The 19542-nt window shown below is 40.4% G+C and overlaps 1 protein-coding gene across 4 annotated transcripts; it reads left to right on the top strand.

Moving 5' to 3' along the window:
* The first annotated feature begins 6704 nt into the window (after window positions 1-6704).
* LOC112709740 (uncharacterized) lies at window positions 6705-15469 on the top strand. 4 transcript variants are annotated; one of them, XM_025761652.3, is made up of 9 exons: window positions 6705-7029; window positions 8727-9051; window positions 9206-11781; window positions 11876-12021; window positions 12305-14059; window positions 14186-14234; window positions 14317-14543; window positions 14676-14777; window positions 14862-15469. In XM_025761652.3, exons 2-9 carry the CDS (start codon window positions 8859-8861, stop codon window positions 15094-15096), a joined length of 5283 nt encoding a protein of 1760 aa, XP_025617437.1. In that variant the 5' UTR covers window positions 6705-7029; window positions 8727-8858; the 3' UTR covers window positions 15097-15469. The 4 variants fall into 4 exon arrangements, with proteins under 4 accessions (XP_025617437.1, XP_025617452.1, XP_072059078.1 ...); XM_025761667.3 differs by having other exon boundaries at window positions 6712-7029; window positions 11897-12021; XM_072202977.1 differs by having other exon boundaries at window positions 6734-7029; window positions 11897-12021; window positions 12401-14059.
* Window positions 15470-19542: the final 4073 nt, after the last annotated feature.

Below are 19542 nucleotides of genomic sequence, written 5' to 3' on the forward strand. Positions count from 1 at the left end.
GGGAATGGGTGCACATGGCTGATTAGGTTGAGTCTCCGACAGCGGAAGGGTATCTGGGAAGTGAAGCGGTACAACGGACCGCATACCTGTCTCGCCACCTCCATCTCCAGCGACCATAGGAGTCTGGACTACCATGTGATAGCCACATTCATTATGCCGATGGTTAGGGCTGATGCCGCTGTCAACATCAAGGTGCTTCAAAATGCCACTGCCGCACACTTTGGGTTCAGGCCAACGTACAGGAGGGTATGGATGGCGAAGCAGAAGGCCGTTGCCGTCATATATGGGGACTGGGACGAGTCGTACAACGAGCTCTCTAGGTGGGTTTTAGGAGTTCAGCTGACAATGCCTGGCACAGTAGCCGTCCTCAGGACTTGCCCTGTTCGAGTTGGGGGACAGCTTGACGAGTCTCAGGCTTATTTTCATAGGCTGTTCTGGACTTTCCCCCCTTGTATCGAGGCATTCCATCATTGCAAGCCGTTGGTGAGTATTGACGGCACCCATCTATATGGGAAGTACGGGGGAACGTTGCTAGTCGCGATTGCACAGGACGGAAACTCCAACATACTCCTCGTGGCATTTGCACTAGTTGAGGGTGAGAATGCAGAGTCATGGTCTTTCTTTCTTTCCCACCTCCGTGAGCACGTGACACCTCAGCCGGGTCTGTTAGTTATTTCAGATAGGCATAACGGCATCAAGGCAGCCCTTGAGGCTCCGGATGGGGGATGGCTACCCCCGGCTGCATACCGGGCGTTCTGCATTCGACACGTTGCAGCAAATTTTGCACTGACGTTCAAGGGAAAAGATGCCCGGAGGCTTCTCGTTAACGCTGCATATGCGAAGACCGAAGTGGAGTTCGACTACTGGTTTGACATTCTGCGCTCTGAGAATCCGGCAATGTGTGACTGGGCGAACCGAATTGAGTATTCGTTGTGGACACAGTACTGTGATGAGGGTCGGAGATTCGGGCACATGACGACAAATATTTCGGAGTGTGTCAACTCAATCCTGAAGGGGGTAAGAAACCTCCCTGTTTGCTCGCTGGTGAAGGCCACATTCGGAAGGCTTGCTGAGCTATTTGTCCGTAAGGGTAGGGAGGCCGAGGCTCAGATGGGTACTGGGCAACAATTCAGTCAATACCTAGTAAAGTGTATCGAGGCCAACCTGAAGACAGCGAGGTGCTTCACGGTGACTGTTTACGACAGGGATAACTCGGAGTACACCGTGGCTGAGACAACTCCGACAGGTTCATTCTCACTTGGTACGTACAGGGTCTCACTCGGGTCTAAGACTTGTGATTGTGGATACTTCCAAGCACTTCATTTCCCGTGTCCTCACGCACTGGCTTGCTGTGCTTATTCACGTCTTACATGGCAGCCTTATGTCCACGAGGTCTATCGGCTTAGTTCCGTTTTCGGTGTCTATCAAATGGGATTTACACCTCCCATTTCAGAGGGTTTCTGGCCACTTTATGCCGGGCCTACCGTTATACCTGATCCGAATATGAGGTGTGCGAGGGAAGGTCGTCCTAGGTCCACACGAATTCGCACCAACATGGATGAGACAGATCCGAACCGCCCAAAGAGATGTGGCCTCTGCAGGCAGCCAGGACACACCCGTCGTAGTTGTCCACAAGCCGCAGGCCCAAGCAGGACTGCTGGGAATTAATAGGAGATTTGGTTTGTCTGTTTTTATTTCTTACTTTATCAGCATATGTATTTTACTTCAATTAGCAACCATTGTACTCCTTGGAACTAAGTTGATTTCTATAAGTCATGAATCTTGTTATTCGAACCACATATGTATGTTGAATGTCTTTCTAAATAAGGAATTTAATAACTACAGTAAACAACACTATCCAATGGGATGACCGATAATACATAATATAACATCAAAGTACATATCATAACATCAGAGTATTTAACATCAAAATACATAAGATAATAAATCATCAAAGTACATATCATAACATCAGAGTAAATAACATCAAAAGACATAACATAAGATCACATCAACGTACATAAATGAACATCAAAATAAATAACAACAAAGTACATAACATAACACTGATAACCGACAAAGAAGGTACATAGTATAAATATAACAACATGACATAGACCACTATCCATAAATCATCTAAAAAGGTGCGATCCCGTGCCACAACGGCGTGGTACCCGTGTCCTGTAACCCCGGCGTATAAGTGGCTCCTCATCCTCAATCGAGTCATCGCTGTCATCCAGAACTGCGTCCGTCGGGGTCCTGGGCGGAACATGCACGGGTCTGGATGATGACGGGCCGGCAACTGAATGTGACCCCATAGTATGGGCAGATGTTGGCGTCCCACCCAGGGCAAAAGTATGCGCATGAGGAACCGTGGCAGGCTCGTTCAGATCTACATCTAGAGGTGCCTGTGTCGCTGTTGTGTGAACCCGTCCTCGTGCAGCCTCATCCTCCTGCATAATGGTACAGATATCCTCAAGGAAATGCGGTCCACCAAACTCGGCGACAATGCCCTCACTAGCAAGGAAGTCTGGAAACATGGAGCCCGGACTCACCCATGGAGTACTCTCCTGAAGGGTCTGATAGTCACCGGGAACACCGACGAAATAATCTCCAAGTGGTCCACCCCCAAGCCCAGCCTCAGTGTGGCTCGTCGGATCTCCCATGCCAGATCCATACCACTCACCATCATGCCCCCCCTGATGGGGCCTATCAACCCCCACTGCAGCACCTCCACCAGCTACATCCCCCCAGCCTGATGGGCACCCTCTCTAGCAGCAGTACCCCTCCTCCTGCCTCCACGACCACGTCGTCTCCCGCCACCCCTAACTGCATCGTCCACGTCATCCATAGCATGCTCAACCCAATTCCACTCACGCTGGCTACGACGTGTCCCGACCCGTGCTCTCCTTTCAGTACGACGTCTGTCAGGAACATCGTCGACCCGGGCCATATCTGGAACTCGCGCTGCACCCCTCTGCATCGCCTCATCCGGAATAGGAATACCTCTCGGATCCCCCAATAACATCTCCGGTGACAGGAACCTCTTTCCGTGCTGATGCCACCATGTCAGGAAATCATGAGAAGGACCGGGGTCGGGCACAATGTCGAACTGTAAAATGTGCTCCGCACGCTCCTGCCAGTGAAGATGTCAGTCAGCTAAGTGCGCCGGGAACCAACGGTCACCTCCTCTCCCATCCTTCGACATCAAGAAGTCGATGTTCAGGGCGGGACGCGGGGGGGGGGGGGGGCTGAACGCCGCCAAACTGCGGTAAAACTCTATCAACCTGATGCCACTCTACCACAGCAAAATAAATCAACGACGTCACACACCGCCATAACATCGTATGCCGCGGCTCCAAGACCTCCGGATGGACAACCTGGATGACGTCGAGTGCGCTATACGGCATCCATATGAACTGAAAAAAGCAACCAAAAACATTTTAACACTTCTGTTAGACGATATAAACTGAAACAACGAATGGAGCTAAGTATGGTTTCAGCGTACTTACATCCCGAGGCTGTAACAAGTCGATCTTCAGGCGAGCCATCTGTACCCGAGGTCCCTTGTTGCTAATCTCAGGATTGTAACCAGACCATCTGCAAAAGAGGTAAAATATTCTACTGCATTCGTCACTCACTCTACAATGCATGAAATTGCTTCCATAATATAAAAAATACAATAACGATACATAGCAAAAAACAATAATGGTACCTCGAGGAAAGGGGCCAGCTAATCTCATCATACCCAGTAGGCCTAAATAAAGGAAACCTCCAGAAGATCCAAGACTGTAGTAACTGTAAAGGCCCAGCTAACTTCACGACATGTCTGTTGGCGACTCGGCACATGCACCGGTACAACCATGCTAGTGCCGCCGACCCCCAACTGTAGCCACCCATCTCCTCAAGCCGAGCAACATACGGTAGCCATCTGATGTGTATACGATTGCCGGACTTGTCGGCAAACAGCTGCGTGCCCAATAACATCATGATATAGGCACGTGCAAAGCGCCTAACTGTCTCCTCATCAGCCCCGTCGGGACACTCTCCAAATGTCTCCTGGAACCAGGTGCAGTTGACTGCGAACTTCTGAACCTGGTTCTCGGGAGGTAAAACCCCGAGCAACTCATGGAACCGCTGCCAAGCTGGCCTCCCACCCTCAATGTACAGGTGGAAGTCCGTCAAGCAACCACTGACGTAATGTCCGTCCACTGGCAACCCCAGCTGGTATGCAATGTCCTGAAGCGTGATGGTGCACTCCCCGAACGGCATGTGGAAGGTGTGCGTCTCAGGCCGCCACCTCTCGACGAATGCGCTGACTAGGGGCTCGTCCAGTCGGAACCATCTGTCGTTCAGTCTCGCAAGATGGTACAATCCGGCCATCTGCAAGTACGGAACGTACCTCTCATCAAGACGCATCCCCTGTTGCCGCCTAACGCTGGATATGCAACGACGAGGCTGGCCAGTACATAAACCGCATAATTAGAACAGATCCACAAACCAATAAAGTATACAATTTATTTCGTAAAGAACCAAAAATAAATGGGGCAACACAAGATACATGAAACAGACAGCCAACATTGTATGCACAAACAGCTAACATGAACCACGTGCAAAAACCTTTAACAAATACAACAATCGCTAACAAGTAAAACCGTTAACAAAAACCACTAGCATACACCTCTATCATAAACCACAACCTTAAACCACTAACCGTCACTAAAACCACTATCCACAAACCATTAACAAAAACCGCTAACAAAACACAATAAAAAAACCACTAAAAAAAACCACTGGCCTAAACCACTACCTTAAACCGCTAACACTAACATAAACCGCTATAAAAAACCATTAACAAAAACCACTTGCCTACACCACTATCCTAAACCATTAACAAAAACCACTTGCCTACACCACTATCCTACACCACTATCCTAAACCACTATCCTAAACCACTATATGTTACATAAACCATTAAAAAAAAACCACTGGCAAATACCACTATCACAAACTGCTTTCATCAATCACTACCATAAACCACTAACAAAAAACACTATCAACATCGCAACATCATAAACCACTAACCTCGTCGTTGATCACCCCGGCGATATGAGCAACTCCATCTAAACGATAAAGCCTCCCCGGATCGTCCCCCATCCCCTGAATATGCCTCCCTTGTCTTACTCGACCCGAATATTGGTCGTTTTCTCTGGGATTTGGTGGGGTATGAGAATGACAAAGTGATTCGAATGGACTTGGTTCGAACTCCTTAAATAGTCGAAACCCTTGTAATTCGAATCAACTAGATTCGAATTACTCATGATAACAATCCCATACTAATTCGAATCAATATAATTCGAACCCCACTCATATGTCGTTCTCAATGTAATTCGAATTGACTTATTTCGAACTACCCTATTTTAATTCGAAGCTATTCGTTTCGAATTACTAAGTAATTTGGTTTCATAATTCGAATCTTATTGATTCGAATTACCTTGAAAAATATTTTGGAAGTAATTCGAATTGATTCAACTCGAATTACATGGAAACCTAGTTCGAATCCTATTGCTTCGAATTATATATAAATGAGTTCTGGTGGATTGAGGTATGAAACTTTGATTTGGCTGATTTGTGTAAAATTGAGCTCTCCTTGGCTCAATAACGTTTTTTGCCCTATTTTTTTTCTTTGGAAAAAAAGGAAGATGCGAGACAGGCAATGATAAAGTGTACCTTCTTTTCGTTATTGGTTTTGTTATGTTTTTGTTTTTGGTTTTGTGTTTTTATTTTTCCTGGAAAAGTGTTCGTGCTCTGTAAGTTTTAAGGAAATAGGTTACTAGGTTTCAGTTGTAATTAACTTAGAATGGCTTTAATTTGGGAAATTATTATTTGTTAGTGTTAATTATACACAAAGCATATCTAGTGTCCTTATAATTGAAATGTAAAAATAAATTACTAACAAAACTATATTATTTTTTATTTTATATTTATCATACATACATTATCATATCATATATATGTGAAAATTAAATTTATTACTTATCACTTATCAGCCATGGATTATGGATATATACATACAAATGTAATTTCATTATTATTTTCTTGGTCTTTTTCTTGCCAAACATTGAAAAAGATGAACGCGTTTATTTTATTTTTCTTTTGGACACTTACACGAACATAATTTATATCATAATTATAATTGTTAAACTTTGTCAAGACCCACATATATGGTATAACTTCTATATCGTAAGTTTGGTAAAATATTTATAATATAATTACTTAAATTATTATATAAGAAATACTTTTATGTTTGGATGAATAAAGAGTTTAATCTGTTTGAAAGTTGAATAATTAACATAAACTATGTGATGATTAATAATGCTTCATGTTAATAAAACATAATTGATAATTATTTTTTTAAATAGAAAGCAATTATTTCGGAAAGAAAGAGACTCTCTTTAAAAAATTAGGAAGAAATAAATTTAGAAACAGACGTGAATTTAGATTTAGTGTAAGAAAATAAATAAATTTAATTTCTTACATAAAATCAGGACAGTACATGATCCAAACAATTTTTTTATTACAAGAAAAGAAAAAGAAAAAAGTGGTTGTGCCGTCACGGTGCCACGCGTCGCGCAGTAATTGGCTAGGCCCATTTACCCTCAACAACTCTTCACATGCTATCTTCCCCTCTTTGGGCTCTGTCTAAAGCCTAACACCACCAACACCGCGCCCCATTCATTTTGCGAGAGAAAGAGAACGAGGCCCAGCTTCGGACCCTAACCACCAACCGAACCTCAGATTCGGCCCGAACCTCACCTTCGTTGAAAATTTCGCACTATTTCGATCACTTTATCTGTGTGAGCTCAGAGAGAAACTCGAGAAACTCTTCTTCCTTTCTCTCTCTACCTCTTTCTATCTCTCTCTCTTCGCTTTCTCTCTCTTCACCGCTTTCAAACCCTAACGCTTTGGCTCCTCCACACACTTGCGGGGATCACTCTCGAGCTTCAATGGAGCCACCTCAATGTCACTGTGAGTTCACGCGCTTTCTCTCTCTGCCTCAAAACCCTAGCCTTTCTCTCTCTAGGAACCTTTTATTATCCCCCTTCTTTTATGGCTGAATTTTTTTTTTGCAAATCTATGGTTGATTCTGTCGCGTTCTGCGTTGGGCGCGATTTTGGCAGCTCGTGCAGTCGTTTTTGTGTGTGGTGTGGTGAATTTGAATGCTGATTTTGAGCTCGAATTGTGCCGCGTTTCCGATCTTATGCGTTTTGGGGGTAAATTTGAGATTTTGGAGGGATTTTTGGTTTTGGGGATGAGCTTAGTTGAGGGGTAAGTTGGGGGGAAGGGGATAGTAATTGGGGGTTTTTGTCTGTTCTGCTTCCTCTCATTTCGGTTAGAAGTGGGATATTTTTTGAAAGTTAGGTGAAATTGTGCATAAGATTAGATTCTTGGGTTTGGTTGTGTTTTCCTCTTCTCTGTCTCTTAGTTTTTTATTAGGTGTCTCTTAGGTATAATTGTGTGCTTTTTGGGTTTCTGATGTACATGGAGATGGAGGAGAGTTTGAATTATTGGCATCCCGGTTGAAGTTAAGCTTCAGCACTTTCATATAGCTATAACTTCGCTAAGTACTCTAACGAAAATGAAGGAGAAAGCTTTTTTAGTGGAGATGTTATAAAGTAAGTAGATTATAAGGTTATGTGTAATGAGTGGGTTTTTTCTTCTCTTTAAATTTGATTTCCCGTGGATATGGATTCCTTGTGAGTTATTAATCTGGAAGAAATGAACCCGAGTGATGGATTTTAGTGCAGAACCTCAAAATGAAGTGTATGGATATCTCCCGAACTTATTGGGACAATTGAGACACTGAGTGCTTAATGAAGTTCTTGGATGAATACAATCTTTGGGGTGGTTACTGGTTATGTATTTGCAACAAATGGTGGGTTGCTCTCATTTTTGGCAAAAGGATGCTATTTTAATAAATGTGATGCACTTTTTCTCAAGTTTCTTGAGGATGGTTCTTTCTTTCTAATATTATGTGATGTTTTAGTTGGAAGTTGTTGCTGTCTTCCTAAATTTCCAACATTTTGATCTCTTCAGTGTGGTGCACTCTGAAGGAGTTGACTAGGCTTATTTTGGTTTTAATTATATATTTTTTTCTTGTTATACTTATTCATCAGTAGTCAGTAGTGATACTCTTGTCATGAAAAGCGATTTTCCCCCTTATGGATTATACTCAGTAGTTGTGACTATTTCCATTTGAATATTTCTTAAGATTTCAATACTAGGCTGTCGATGGTAGTATTAGTGTATGTAAAGAAGAGCCTTTTGTTCCTGTAACTACCAGCGAATTTATTGAAATCACTTGAGAAAAAAGGAACTATTCCTGGAAGAAGGTGTCTGTGATTGCATTAATGGAGATAATTTTGAATACAGAGCTATAAATCTATTTTTTTCATCCCAAAAGATGTAAAGCTTTCTATGTATGAATAGTTGCATCTCTTATGTGCACTGATCTTTTATATTCCGGACTGTTCATGGAGGAATTTGAAATCTCAGTCCAATGCTGTAATTTCTTTTAAAAAAATTATTGTTGTGAGGAAACAGAATTAGTTATGCCTTGGTTGATTTGGAATTTTGGAATAGATCTGAGTTATTGTTATCCCATTGTATCTATTGTTAAATTTTTGCCATGGAGGCTAATTAATTTTTCTGAAAATGATTTCCAGGAGTAAATGGTATGCTCAGAGGTGTCTTTTTGGGAAGCATAGTATTTGGAGAAGCTCTTTCTTCATTTCCCTTGATCCACTAGGCATTTCTATAACTAGTTATCTTCTGATAAATTTTGGGTTTGTTAATCTATGCCTGGAAACGACGTAGGAGACAGGGTCCATAATTTTTTTGGTCAGGAAAACTTGTCCCAGGGCCAGTACCATTCACAGGCAGTGGACGGGAACTGGCCAGGGTTAACCAACAACTTGTGGGCTGGTGGCCAGAGGCCAACTGATGGGCCTTTCATTTCCAATTTGAAGAATTTCAATCTACAGCAATCGGGTATAGTTTTTAGAATATTTTTAATTTTTTCTTAAATTTCAATCATTAATAGATCATAATATGTTCACTTTTAATTATTACCCTCTCATATATAATGCTCTTGGTTTTACATAATATTTTGATATTATCACTGATTATACTTTTGCCTTCATAGATCCTGAGCAGGGACACACAAGCTCTCCACATTTGCGACATGGTTTGAACCTGGCACAATCTAACCTGAGGCCTGACACTGGCAGAAATCAACTCTCGAACCAACAAGCAGCTGTTAATGGCTATATGCAGGGGCACCAGGTTTTCCAGCCTAGGCAAAATGAAGGGAACATTTTGGGAGTGGATACCGAAGCTGGTTTTCATGGCATACGAGGAATGCCAGTACTTGAATCACAACAAGGCACTGGTCTTGAACTCTATAAGAAGAATTTGACTAGGACTGATGCAGTTGAATCTCCTGTCAATTATGATTTTTTTGGAGGTCAACAACAATTAAGTGGTCGGCAATCAAACATGCTTCAGCCTTTGCCTAGACAGCAGTCTGGCATAAATGACATGCAACTTTTACAGCAGCAAGTAATGCTCAACCAGATGCAAGAATTTCAAAGGCAGCAACAATTTCATCAACTGGATGCAAGGCAACATAGTTCAATGGCTCCAGTTCCCTCCATTTCAAAACAGGCAGTTCCAAGCCATTCTGCTTCTCTCATCAATGGCATTCCCATAAATGAGGCATCTAACCTTATGTGGCAACCTGAGGTCATGGCAAGTAATGCAAGTTGGCTCCAGCGTAGTGCATCTCCGGTCATGCAAGGGGCTTCAAATGGGCTTATATTATCACCTGATCAAGTGCGTCTGATGGGACTGGTTCCTAATCAAGGAGACCAGTCTCTTTATGGGCTTCCAGTTTCTGGCTCAAGAGGTGCGCCCAACTTGTATCCTCATGTTCAAACAGATAAGGCAGCAGTGTCTCAGGTTTCTATCTCACACCAGTATGCTAACCTTCAAGGGGACAAACCTGCGCTCCCACACTTAGCAGCCAGTGGTAATTCATTTCCACCTCAGCAGTATGGTTCGTATTCAGATCAAGCTGACACAAATGACGGAAGTCCGATGCCAAGACAAGATATTCAAGGGAAAAATATGTTTGGTTCTGTTGCTCAAGGTATAAATATGGAGCACTTGCAGCAAGTGAATTCGGAACAAAGAAATGTGCCAATTGAAGATTTTCATGGGAGGCAAGAAGTAGGTGGATCATCAGAGACTTCACAGGAAAAGATGGTAATGCAGGTTCCACCTTCACAGAATGTGGCCACCCTGGATCCAACTGAAGAGAAAATCTTGTTTGGTTCAGATGACAATCTGTGGGATGGATTTGGTAGGAATACAGGATTCAATATGTTGGACAGTGCAGATAGTTTTGGGGGATTTCCTTCTCTCCAGAGCGGAAGCTGGAGTGCACTTATGCAGTCTGCTGTAGCCGAAACATCTAGTACTGAAACAGGCATACAGGAAGAGTGGAGTCGTCCAAGTTTCCGGAATAGCGAACGTTCATCTGGGAATGAGCGGGCTTCAGCCATTGATAGCAGCAAACAGCCAGTTTGGGCCGACAATAACTTGCAGTCAGCCCCCAATATAAATTCAAGACCTTTTCTTCGGCCAGATGATGTTAGCAGGCCCAATTCTGTAAGCTATTCTGGTGTTCCCGGATTTCATCAGTCAAGTGTTGATACTGTACCAGAACAGCGTGACAGGTTACAGACCGACACTTCTCAAAGATCAATTCCACAGTTTTTAGAAAGAGGCAAATGGTTAGATTGCGGCCCGCAGCAAAAACCAATTGCTGAAGGGAATCGTGTTTATGGAAATGCTGCTGATTCTTCAGGTATAGAAATTAATGAAAAGGTTATTTCTGGTTCATGGACCCATCAACAGATGCTACCATCCCCAAATAGTAGTGGTGAGGCACTCAATAGATCTAATGGATGGAATGGAATTAAGTCAGCCCCATCTGATAACAGTTCTACTCTTAAGGCTCGTGAAAATGAAAACATGTTTCATTCCCGTCATGAGGATGCTAGACAAGAGACAAGCCATGTATCTGCAATGTGGGAGCCTGGTTCTGATACTAATTCATCAGCTGGATTGGAACATGTTAAGTCTCCAGCTAATATGCAGATTTGTGGGGAAGATACTGGTATGAATGGCATTGGTGCTATACCAAACCCAGGTGCTACATGGGTCAGCAGGCAAAACAACCAGCAACTTCATAATGTTGATGCATGGAGACATTCTGATTCCATGGGGAGCTATGGAAATGATGGTCCAGGGAAATATCGGTTTCATATGGAGAAAAACCCTCTAGTTTTGGAATCATCTAGGAATGAGAAATTAGAAGGAGACATTCATGATAGTGAGAATAAAAATGAAAAATCAGCAGATGGTGTTGGCTCTAATTCATCTCACCATAGAGTTGCCAGTTTTGATGGAAGTGATTCACGTAGTCCAAAGGTATCTGCTGGTGCAGGAAATCGAAGAACTCCTGTAACTCGTAAATTTCAGTTTCACCCTATGGGGGATGTTGGTGTTGACATGGAGACTCATGGAAACAAACATGCCATAAATTCACATCCTACACCCCATCAACCTTTTGGAGGACTTAAAGGACATGACCAAAGCTATCCTGGGCAGTCAAAGTATGGTCATTCTGATGAAAATTATACTGAAACAGAGAAGGTAACTCTGAGTTTTACTTTCTTGTGCTCCCTATGTTGATTGCACGAAGTTTTCCATAATTATTGAGGTTTATGTATTTATATACTTGTGACAGAGGAATGCACCTGCTTTTCAGGGTGAGACAAAAGGCTTGGATGATAATACTTCAAAAACCGCACTGCCTGGCCAAATACCAAAGACATTAGCCCCCTTTGATAGAAGTGTCACTAATTATGCCTTAAACAAGACTGCTTCTCCCAGGTAGTTGAATGTTTGAAAATTTCCTACCCTTTTCCTTTCAATTTTAGTGTGTCATCTTCTCGTAATTCCTTGTTTTGAGCCATTATTCTTTGTGTTTATTTCTATTAGTGGTAAGTAACTATACATTATGGTTATTTTGTTTCTACATTTGCTGACTTCTGGCCTAATTGGTACGGCAGCCTCGTTTACTTGTTTCTCTTCCTTTTCTTACCACTCATTTGTCTATGACTTACATGATGAACTTAGCTCAACTGTTTTCTTTGATTTGTTAAAATTATTGTAGTCAAAATATTCTTGAGCTTCTTCATAAAGTGGATCAGTCAAGGGAGCATGGCATTGCAACAAAAACAAGCACTTCTAACCGTCATTTATCTTCCAGGGTGCCGGATACTGAATCTTCTGATGGGTCTCAACGGAATCAAAGTTCATCTCAGGGATTTGGTTTACAGTTGGCTCCTCCCACTCAAAGGCTTCCTGTGGCATCATCTCGTGTTACATCTGAAACAGTGGATAAGGGCAGTACATGGTTGTCTTCTACTCAGAATTTTCCTTCTCGAGAGTCATCTCATGAGCTTAGGAATAACATTTCTGGTTCCTCAGGACAAGTTTTAGATAAAGCCTCACAGTACAATGTGCTGGGAAATATGTCACAGGATTTGTCATCTGGGTTTCCTTTCTCGAGGATCCATACTCAAAATCAAAACAGGGCTAGTTTTGTTGGAAAAGCTTCAAATAGTCAATCTTCCAATGCAAATTTTGTTGATCAGACTGTTCCCGCAAATCAGATGGATGAATATGGTGAAAGATCTCACACTAGTCAATCTGAATCAGTGTCTGCTCGGGATATGCCTCGTCCAAGTGGTATAGACCAATTCAATTCAAGAGACCCTTCCATGCAAACTTCGGCATCAGAGACTGCCGCTGCCACAGTTTCTCATCCTTCTGTAACATTTAGTGCATCTATGCAAGGCACCGCTTCAAAAGTTCTACACAACGTATGGACCAACGTTTCTGGCAAGCAACTTCCTAACTCCTCAAAGATTCCTTCCCGTCTCCAACCAATTAATGTTTCTGAAACCACAACCTGGCCATTGAAGCCAGGTATTGAAGATTCAAAGGATGGTAATGAAATCTCTCGGCAGCAGATGTTGCCTGAGAGTGTTGAGGCTGCGGATGAGTCAGCAAGCGCGTCACATGTTAAGGAAAAAGTTGGGAAGGGTATACCCGATGCATCTCAAACTAGTCCAGCTGCTACTTCTAGAGATATTGAAGACTTTGGCCGGTCTTTAAGACCAAATAACTTTTTACACCAGAACTTCCCTTTGCTAAATCAGGTTCAGTCCATGAAAAATATTGAGATTGATCCCAGTAATCGAGATGTCAAGAGATTCAAAGTTTCAGATAATGTGATAGATAAACGGCAGGAAGATTTCAACCAAGGACGGCAGTCATATGGATATGATACCATGGTCAAAGATGTGTCGGGTGATAGTTCTACAGTGCCTCCAGCTGATCCTAATATACCAGGCTTCCCTACGAAGCCAGTTGATGGTCGAGACACTAATGCATCTTCTCTGGATGTGGGTGGATATGGTCAGAAAAATGCTCTCAATGTCTCCAACAGTAACAATCCAGCTTCTATTAGAAGTGAACATCCTATGATAAATCCTCAGATGGCTCCATCGTGGTTTGAACAATATGGAACTTTTAAAAATGGTAAAATGTTGCCTATGTATGATGCACGGGCGATGGCTCCTCCTAAACCTATAGACCAGTCTTTCACTGTGAGGAACCAGTCTGATAGTGTGCATCTTGGCAAGTCAATGGAACAAGTTAATAGTCTTGGTGATGCTGGTAATACTAGGCTAAGTCCAACGCCCACTTCCTTTTCAAGCGAGCATGTTCCTTCTCGGTTATTGCCTCCTGCAATTGAATCTGATTTACTCACAAGACCTAAGAAGCGGAAAAGCTCCACATCTGAACTCATTCCATTTCATAAAGAATTGGAACAGGGCTCTGAAAGGCTTCAAGATATCAGGTAGTTGACAAGGTTATGTGCTTTGTAGCACACACTACATCTATATTTAGTTGTGTACATACTCTATTATTTATGTAAATAAATATGTCTCTCCTAAGAATATTGATTTTCTTTATGAATTTGCAGTGCTGCAGAATTAGATTGGGCCCAAGCTGCAAATAGATTGGTTGAGAAGGTTTGTTTAGATAGTCTGTGGAATTGAATGTTTAGATTATTTTGTTAATTGGGAGTTCATCTTGCTCCATATTGACCTTCAGGTTGAAGAGGATGCCGAGCAAAATGAAGAACCAACAATGAAATCAAGAAGACGGCTTGTTTTGACAACACAGCTTATGCAGCAATTATTTAACCCTCCGCCAGCAGCAGTTCTCTCTGCCGATGCCAAATCGAACCATGAAAGTCTGGTCTACTCTGTTGCTAGATTAGTTTTAGGAGATGCATGCAGATCGGTCTCACAGTCTGGAAGTGGTGGTAGCAAGAAACTGTAAGAAAGTTTGTTTCTTTTTTGGATTTGTTTTGTGAACATATAATGGTTTTCAACAGGAAATATATACAATTTTAATCTGTTCTTCGTGTAATAATTGAATTTTATTTTTTGTTTGTTAATATTTTGTAGGCTGCATGATAAACTTAAATCATCCGAGAAGAACGATCATTACATTAGGCAAGTGGAAGACTTTGTTGGTAGAATGAGGAAACTGGAAAATGATATATTGAGGTACTATCACATTGTTGTGTTTGATACTTACAATCCACAATGTAATAGCTATAACTTTTGCCATTATTCATCATGATGTTGCAGATTGGACAACAGATCCTCAATTTTGGACTTGAGAGTGGAATGTCAAGATTTAGAAAGATTTTCTGTGATCAACCGGTTTGCCAAGTTCCATGGAAGGGGGCAAAATGATGGGGCAGAGACCTCATCTGCTGATGCAGCTCGAAATGCTCATAAACCAAGCCCCCCTCAGAGATACGTTACTGCTGTTCCGATGCCTAGAAATCTCCCAGACAGGGTACAATGTCTTTCACTTTGATAATTAATTAATTCATTTTTCCATCTTTCTTGGTCAGTTGTCTCTAGAACCTCCTGTTTCTGGTCCTTTTCTTTCAACTTATATTATTGCACTTCATCGCCATAGAACCATACAACTGGCAATGTAGGAGAAGAATGGTTACTAGATTGCCCCCTCAACCAATGGAGGCTGTTAGATCTTTTCAATCTATATATGTATGTATGTATGTCTAGATCTTTGCAATCTAGTTATCTTTTGATTTTCGGGTTCCCAGTCTTCTTGTATATAGTAAGATAATATATGCAGTCTACTTAGCTTTAACCATACCAATTATGGATGGCTTTTGTCTCTGATTAATTATCAGTGTTAACTCAATCGATATTTGTTTTCTCAATTTCAAACCTTTTCCCTCAATTTGCATATAATAAGCTTTCTTTTATTTGCAGTCTACATAGTTCCTGCTTCATCACCCAAGTCATTTAATTTTCCTCAATTTCAGATAATTTTCATGCATAAATATTAGTTTAACTTCATTACCTAACCCTCTCTCTGGGTGCATTGTTAGTTTACTTTTGTTTGGCATTCAAAAGTAGTATTAATAAAATAGTCTCTTATGCATCATATAACATTTCAATGCTAATTGTTTCCTCTACTTACCTGGATAAATTGATAGTCCATGTAGTTCAGCATAGCAGCTTGTTAGTCACAAGGGATATCTATGAATGTAGGGTTGGGTTGTTTTGTTTTAGATATACTTAATGTTGTGGGTATCATTAATTAAGATCTTCTCAATGCATTCTATTTGTTTTTTAATTCCTCAGTTAACAATTGTAAGCTGTAGTAGTGAAAATAGTAGACTGCTATTCTACCAGAATTTCACCAACAATTCATGGACTTGGAAGTCATGATTTATGCTCAGCTATTGGGAACATGATCGGTTTGGTTTTTGCCCCATAATTTCAGCTATATTTTGAGCCGTTTGATTTTTCTGAGTTACTATTTATATTCCAATAATTCAACTGAGGTCAGGGCTGAGTTTGTTGGGAAATGAATTTCAGAATTTGACCATCTTTAAATGCTGCACGTGTATTACACACACCCTTGGATAAATAATGACATCGACATCAAAAGAAAAACAAGTTAATTTAGTGTCATTTTTAGACATCACTAATTAGAATAAAGTGCCCCTCCCAATGAATGACGACATTCTTATGATTGGAACAATTACCGGAAACATGATATTGTTCTCGCTTGTGATTGCATAGTAGCAATCGTTATTAATCAATTAGAACCTGCCAAAGTAAACACTACCATAGAAAATAGAATATACACTGTTACATCATCGTACCTTTGACATCGACATCCTTCGTCCTTTACTCAATAAAACGTCATCACTTTTTCAATCTTATTGTACGGGTACACATCAAGAGATTCCTCGGAAAGGGAAGTCACAAGAGACCAATTCCAATAGTGATGATTATTATAGTTATAGTTAAAAGCCGTGAAAGGGAACTTTAATGTTGTCACAACTCACTTGGAATGATGGAGCTTCCGTACAAAAACATATCAGCTATGGAACAAAAGAGAAGATCCGTATCTGACCAATAGGATTGTAGTTTCAACTATTAATGAAATAGTGGCGTGTGGCGAACCGTGAGCAGCAGGGAAATTATTATAAATAATTGAATCAGCTATCAACCTCATCCGTGTGCAATTTAATTTACATTCTTCCTATCCCTTTTTAGCCAAAATAGTGAGTCACGTGAGTTTGCTTTCTCTTTTTTAACTCTTTTTAGCTCATTGCAAGGACTAGGGAGTCATTGATACCTTTTATAGGGACTGAACGTGAATCCATGGTCATGACAATGGGTAAGTGGACCATCGTCATTTCTTTTTTTACTTTTACGTTACAAAATTGTAATTGGTTCAACTTGGTTTGGGAAATGAATTCTATTTTATTAGGGAAATATGCAACTCTTTAGCGGTTAAGGTTGGTTTCTTTTTTGGTCCAAAGGTAAAGGTTGTTAAAATGTTAATCACCTCAATTAATTTTATTTAAGTTGTGTTTTATATAATTTTGATTTTCATTTGCCGGAAAAAAATAAAGAAAAAAAAATACCATTTCGATCAAGTTTAAATGGATCCAGCCCAAATATGGAAAACTTTGGGGCCCAAAATATAGGCTTGTCATCTACCAAAAATTGTTCTCACTGATTGACCAGTTTAATTGGTTCACATGATCAGATTGACCGAGTCAATGAAACATTATGTTAAATTGTTAATTATCATCCTTGATCTTTGGTTGATGTATCCATATCTTTGTTGTGAAATAGATAAAAGATATATATAAAATAAAGATGTATTAATATAAGATTTTAGCATTAAAATAATTAGTTCAATAATGATTTGTATATATATAATAATATTATATGTTGTAATGTGTATATATATATAAAGATAGAAAAGAGTATAAAAAGTAAAGAGAGAGAGAATTGCATAAATATATATATATATATATATATATATATATATATATATATAGAAAGAAGTATTAAAAGTAAAAGGAGAGAGAATTGCATTTGTTTATAGTAAGAGAAAGAAAGAGAATATTTTATTGCTGTGTATATTCCCTTGCCTCAGATTATGCTTTTATAGGCAAAGAGAAATTTACTTTTCAAACTACATTTATTTTGCTTCATCCTAAGAACTTGTTCTATTCAACGTAGAAAATGGGTTGCCCATTAAATGGACATCCATTCTTATCCTTTCCTAGTCACAACACTCCCCCTTGGATGTCCATTTAGGATTATGCCTCGTTAAAACTTTACTAAAGAAAAACCTAATGGAAAAAAAAAACTTTAGTGAAGGAAAAAGAGTACAAAATTCTTTGTGATGGGACTGCCTCATTAAAAACCTTGTCAAGAAAAACCCAATGGGAAAAAAACCTGACCAAGAGAAAAAGAGTACAGTCTCCCCCTCTTGTCGACATCATTTAATATCTCGAAATCGGCGCATCCCAATCTCATGTACAAATCTTTCAAAGGAAGATTTTGGAAGTGACTTTGTGAATAAATCTGCCAGATTGTCACTTGAGCGGATCTGTTGGACATCAATTGTCCCTTGATTTTGAAGATCATGAGTGAAGAAGAATTTGGGAGAAATATGCTTCGTTCTATCACCTTTGTGTATCCGCCTTTAAGTTGAGCAATACATGCTGCATTATCTTCAAATAGTACAGTTGGAGCTATCTTATGATCAATCAATCCACATGATGACAGAATATATTGAATCAGACTCCTCATCCAAAAACACTCACGACTAGCTTCATGAATCGCCAGTATTTCGGCATGATTAGAGGATGTTGCAGCAATCGTCTGTTTCGTGGACCTCCATGATATAGCTGTTTCACCATATGTAAACAGGTATCCTGTTTGAGATCTCCCTTTATGTGGATCAGACAAGTATCCAGCATCTGCATAGCCAACTAATTGTGACTTGGATCCATAGGGATAAAACAATCTCATATCAACCGTCCCATGAAGATATCGAAAGATTTGTTTGATTCCACTCCAATGTCTTCTGGTTGGAGAGGAACTATATCTTGCTAGTAAATTCACAGCAAATGATATGTCAAGTCGCGTATTATTAGCAAGATACATTAGCGCTCCAATGGCATTAAGATATGGTACTTCAGGACCAAGGATATCTTCATTCCCTTCTTTAGAACGGAATTGATCCTTTTCCACATCCAAAGATCTTACGATCATTGGGGTACTTAATGGATGTGACTTATCCATATAAAATCTTTTCAAGATCTTTTCTGTGTATGTTGTTTGATGAATAAAGATCCCACTTTTTATATGCTCGATCTGTAGGCCGAGACAAAACTTAGTCTTTCCAAGATCTTTCATCTCAAACTCTTCTTTTAGAGTTTTTATAATTGTTGGAATCTCTTCAAGAGTCCCAATGATATTTAAATCATCAACGTACACAGCAATTATAATGAATCCAGAAGTAGTTTTCTTTATGAAAACACACGGGCATATATCATCATTCTTGAAATCGTTTTTGGCCAGATACTCAGTAAGACGATTATACCACATTCGTCCAGATTGCTTTAGACCATATAAAGATCTTTGCAATTTGACTGAGTATAACCCTTGCGAATATTCATTGGATGGTTAAATATCTTTAGTCCTTTAGGGACTTTAATATAGATATCCCGATCTAATGAGCCGTATAAATAGACTGTTACCACATCCATTAAATGCATATGCAGTTTATGATATGCAGATAAACTGACCAAATAACGCAATGTTATCGCATCCACTACAGGGGAATACGTTTCTTCATAATCTATACCGGACCTTTGTGAAAAACCTTGTGCCACAAGTCGGGCTTTATAGCGCACAACTTCATTTTTCTCATTTCGTTTTCTCACAAATACCCATTTATATCCAACAGGTT

The sequence above is a fragment of the Arachis hypogaea genome, chromosome 1 (assembly GCF_003086295.3).
Source record: "Arachis hypogaea cultivar Tifrunner chromosome 1, arahy.Tifrunner.gnm2.J5K5, whole genome shotgun sequence".
NCBI classification, from domain to species: domain Eukaryota; kingdom Viridiplantae; phylum Streptophyta; class Magnoliopsida; order Fabales; family Fabaceae; genus Arachis; species Arachis hypogaea.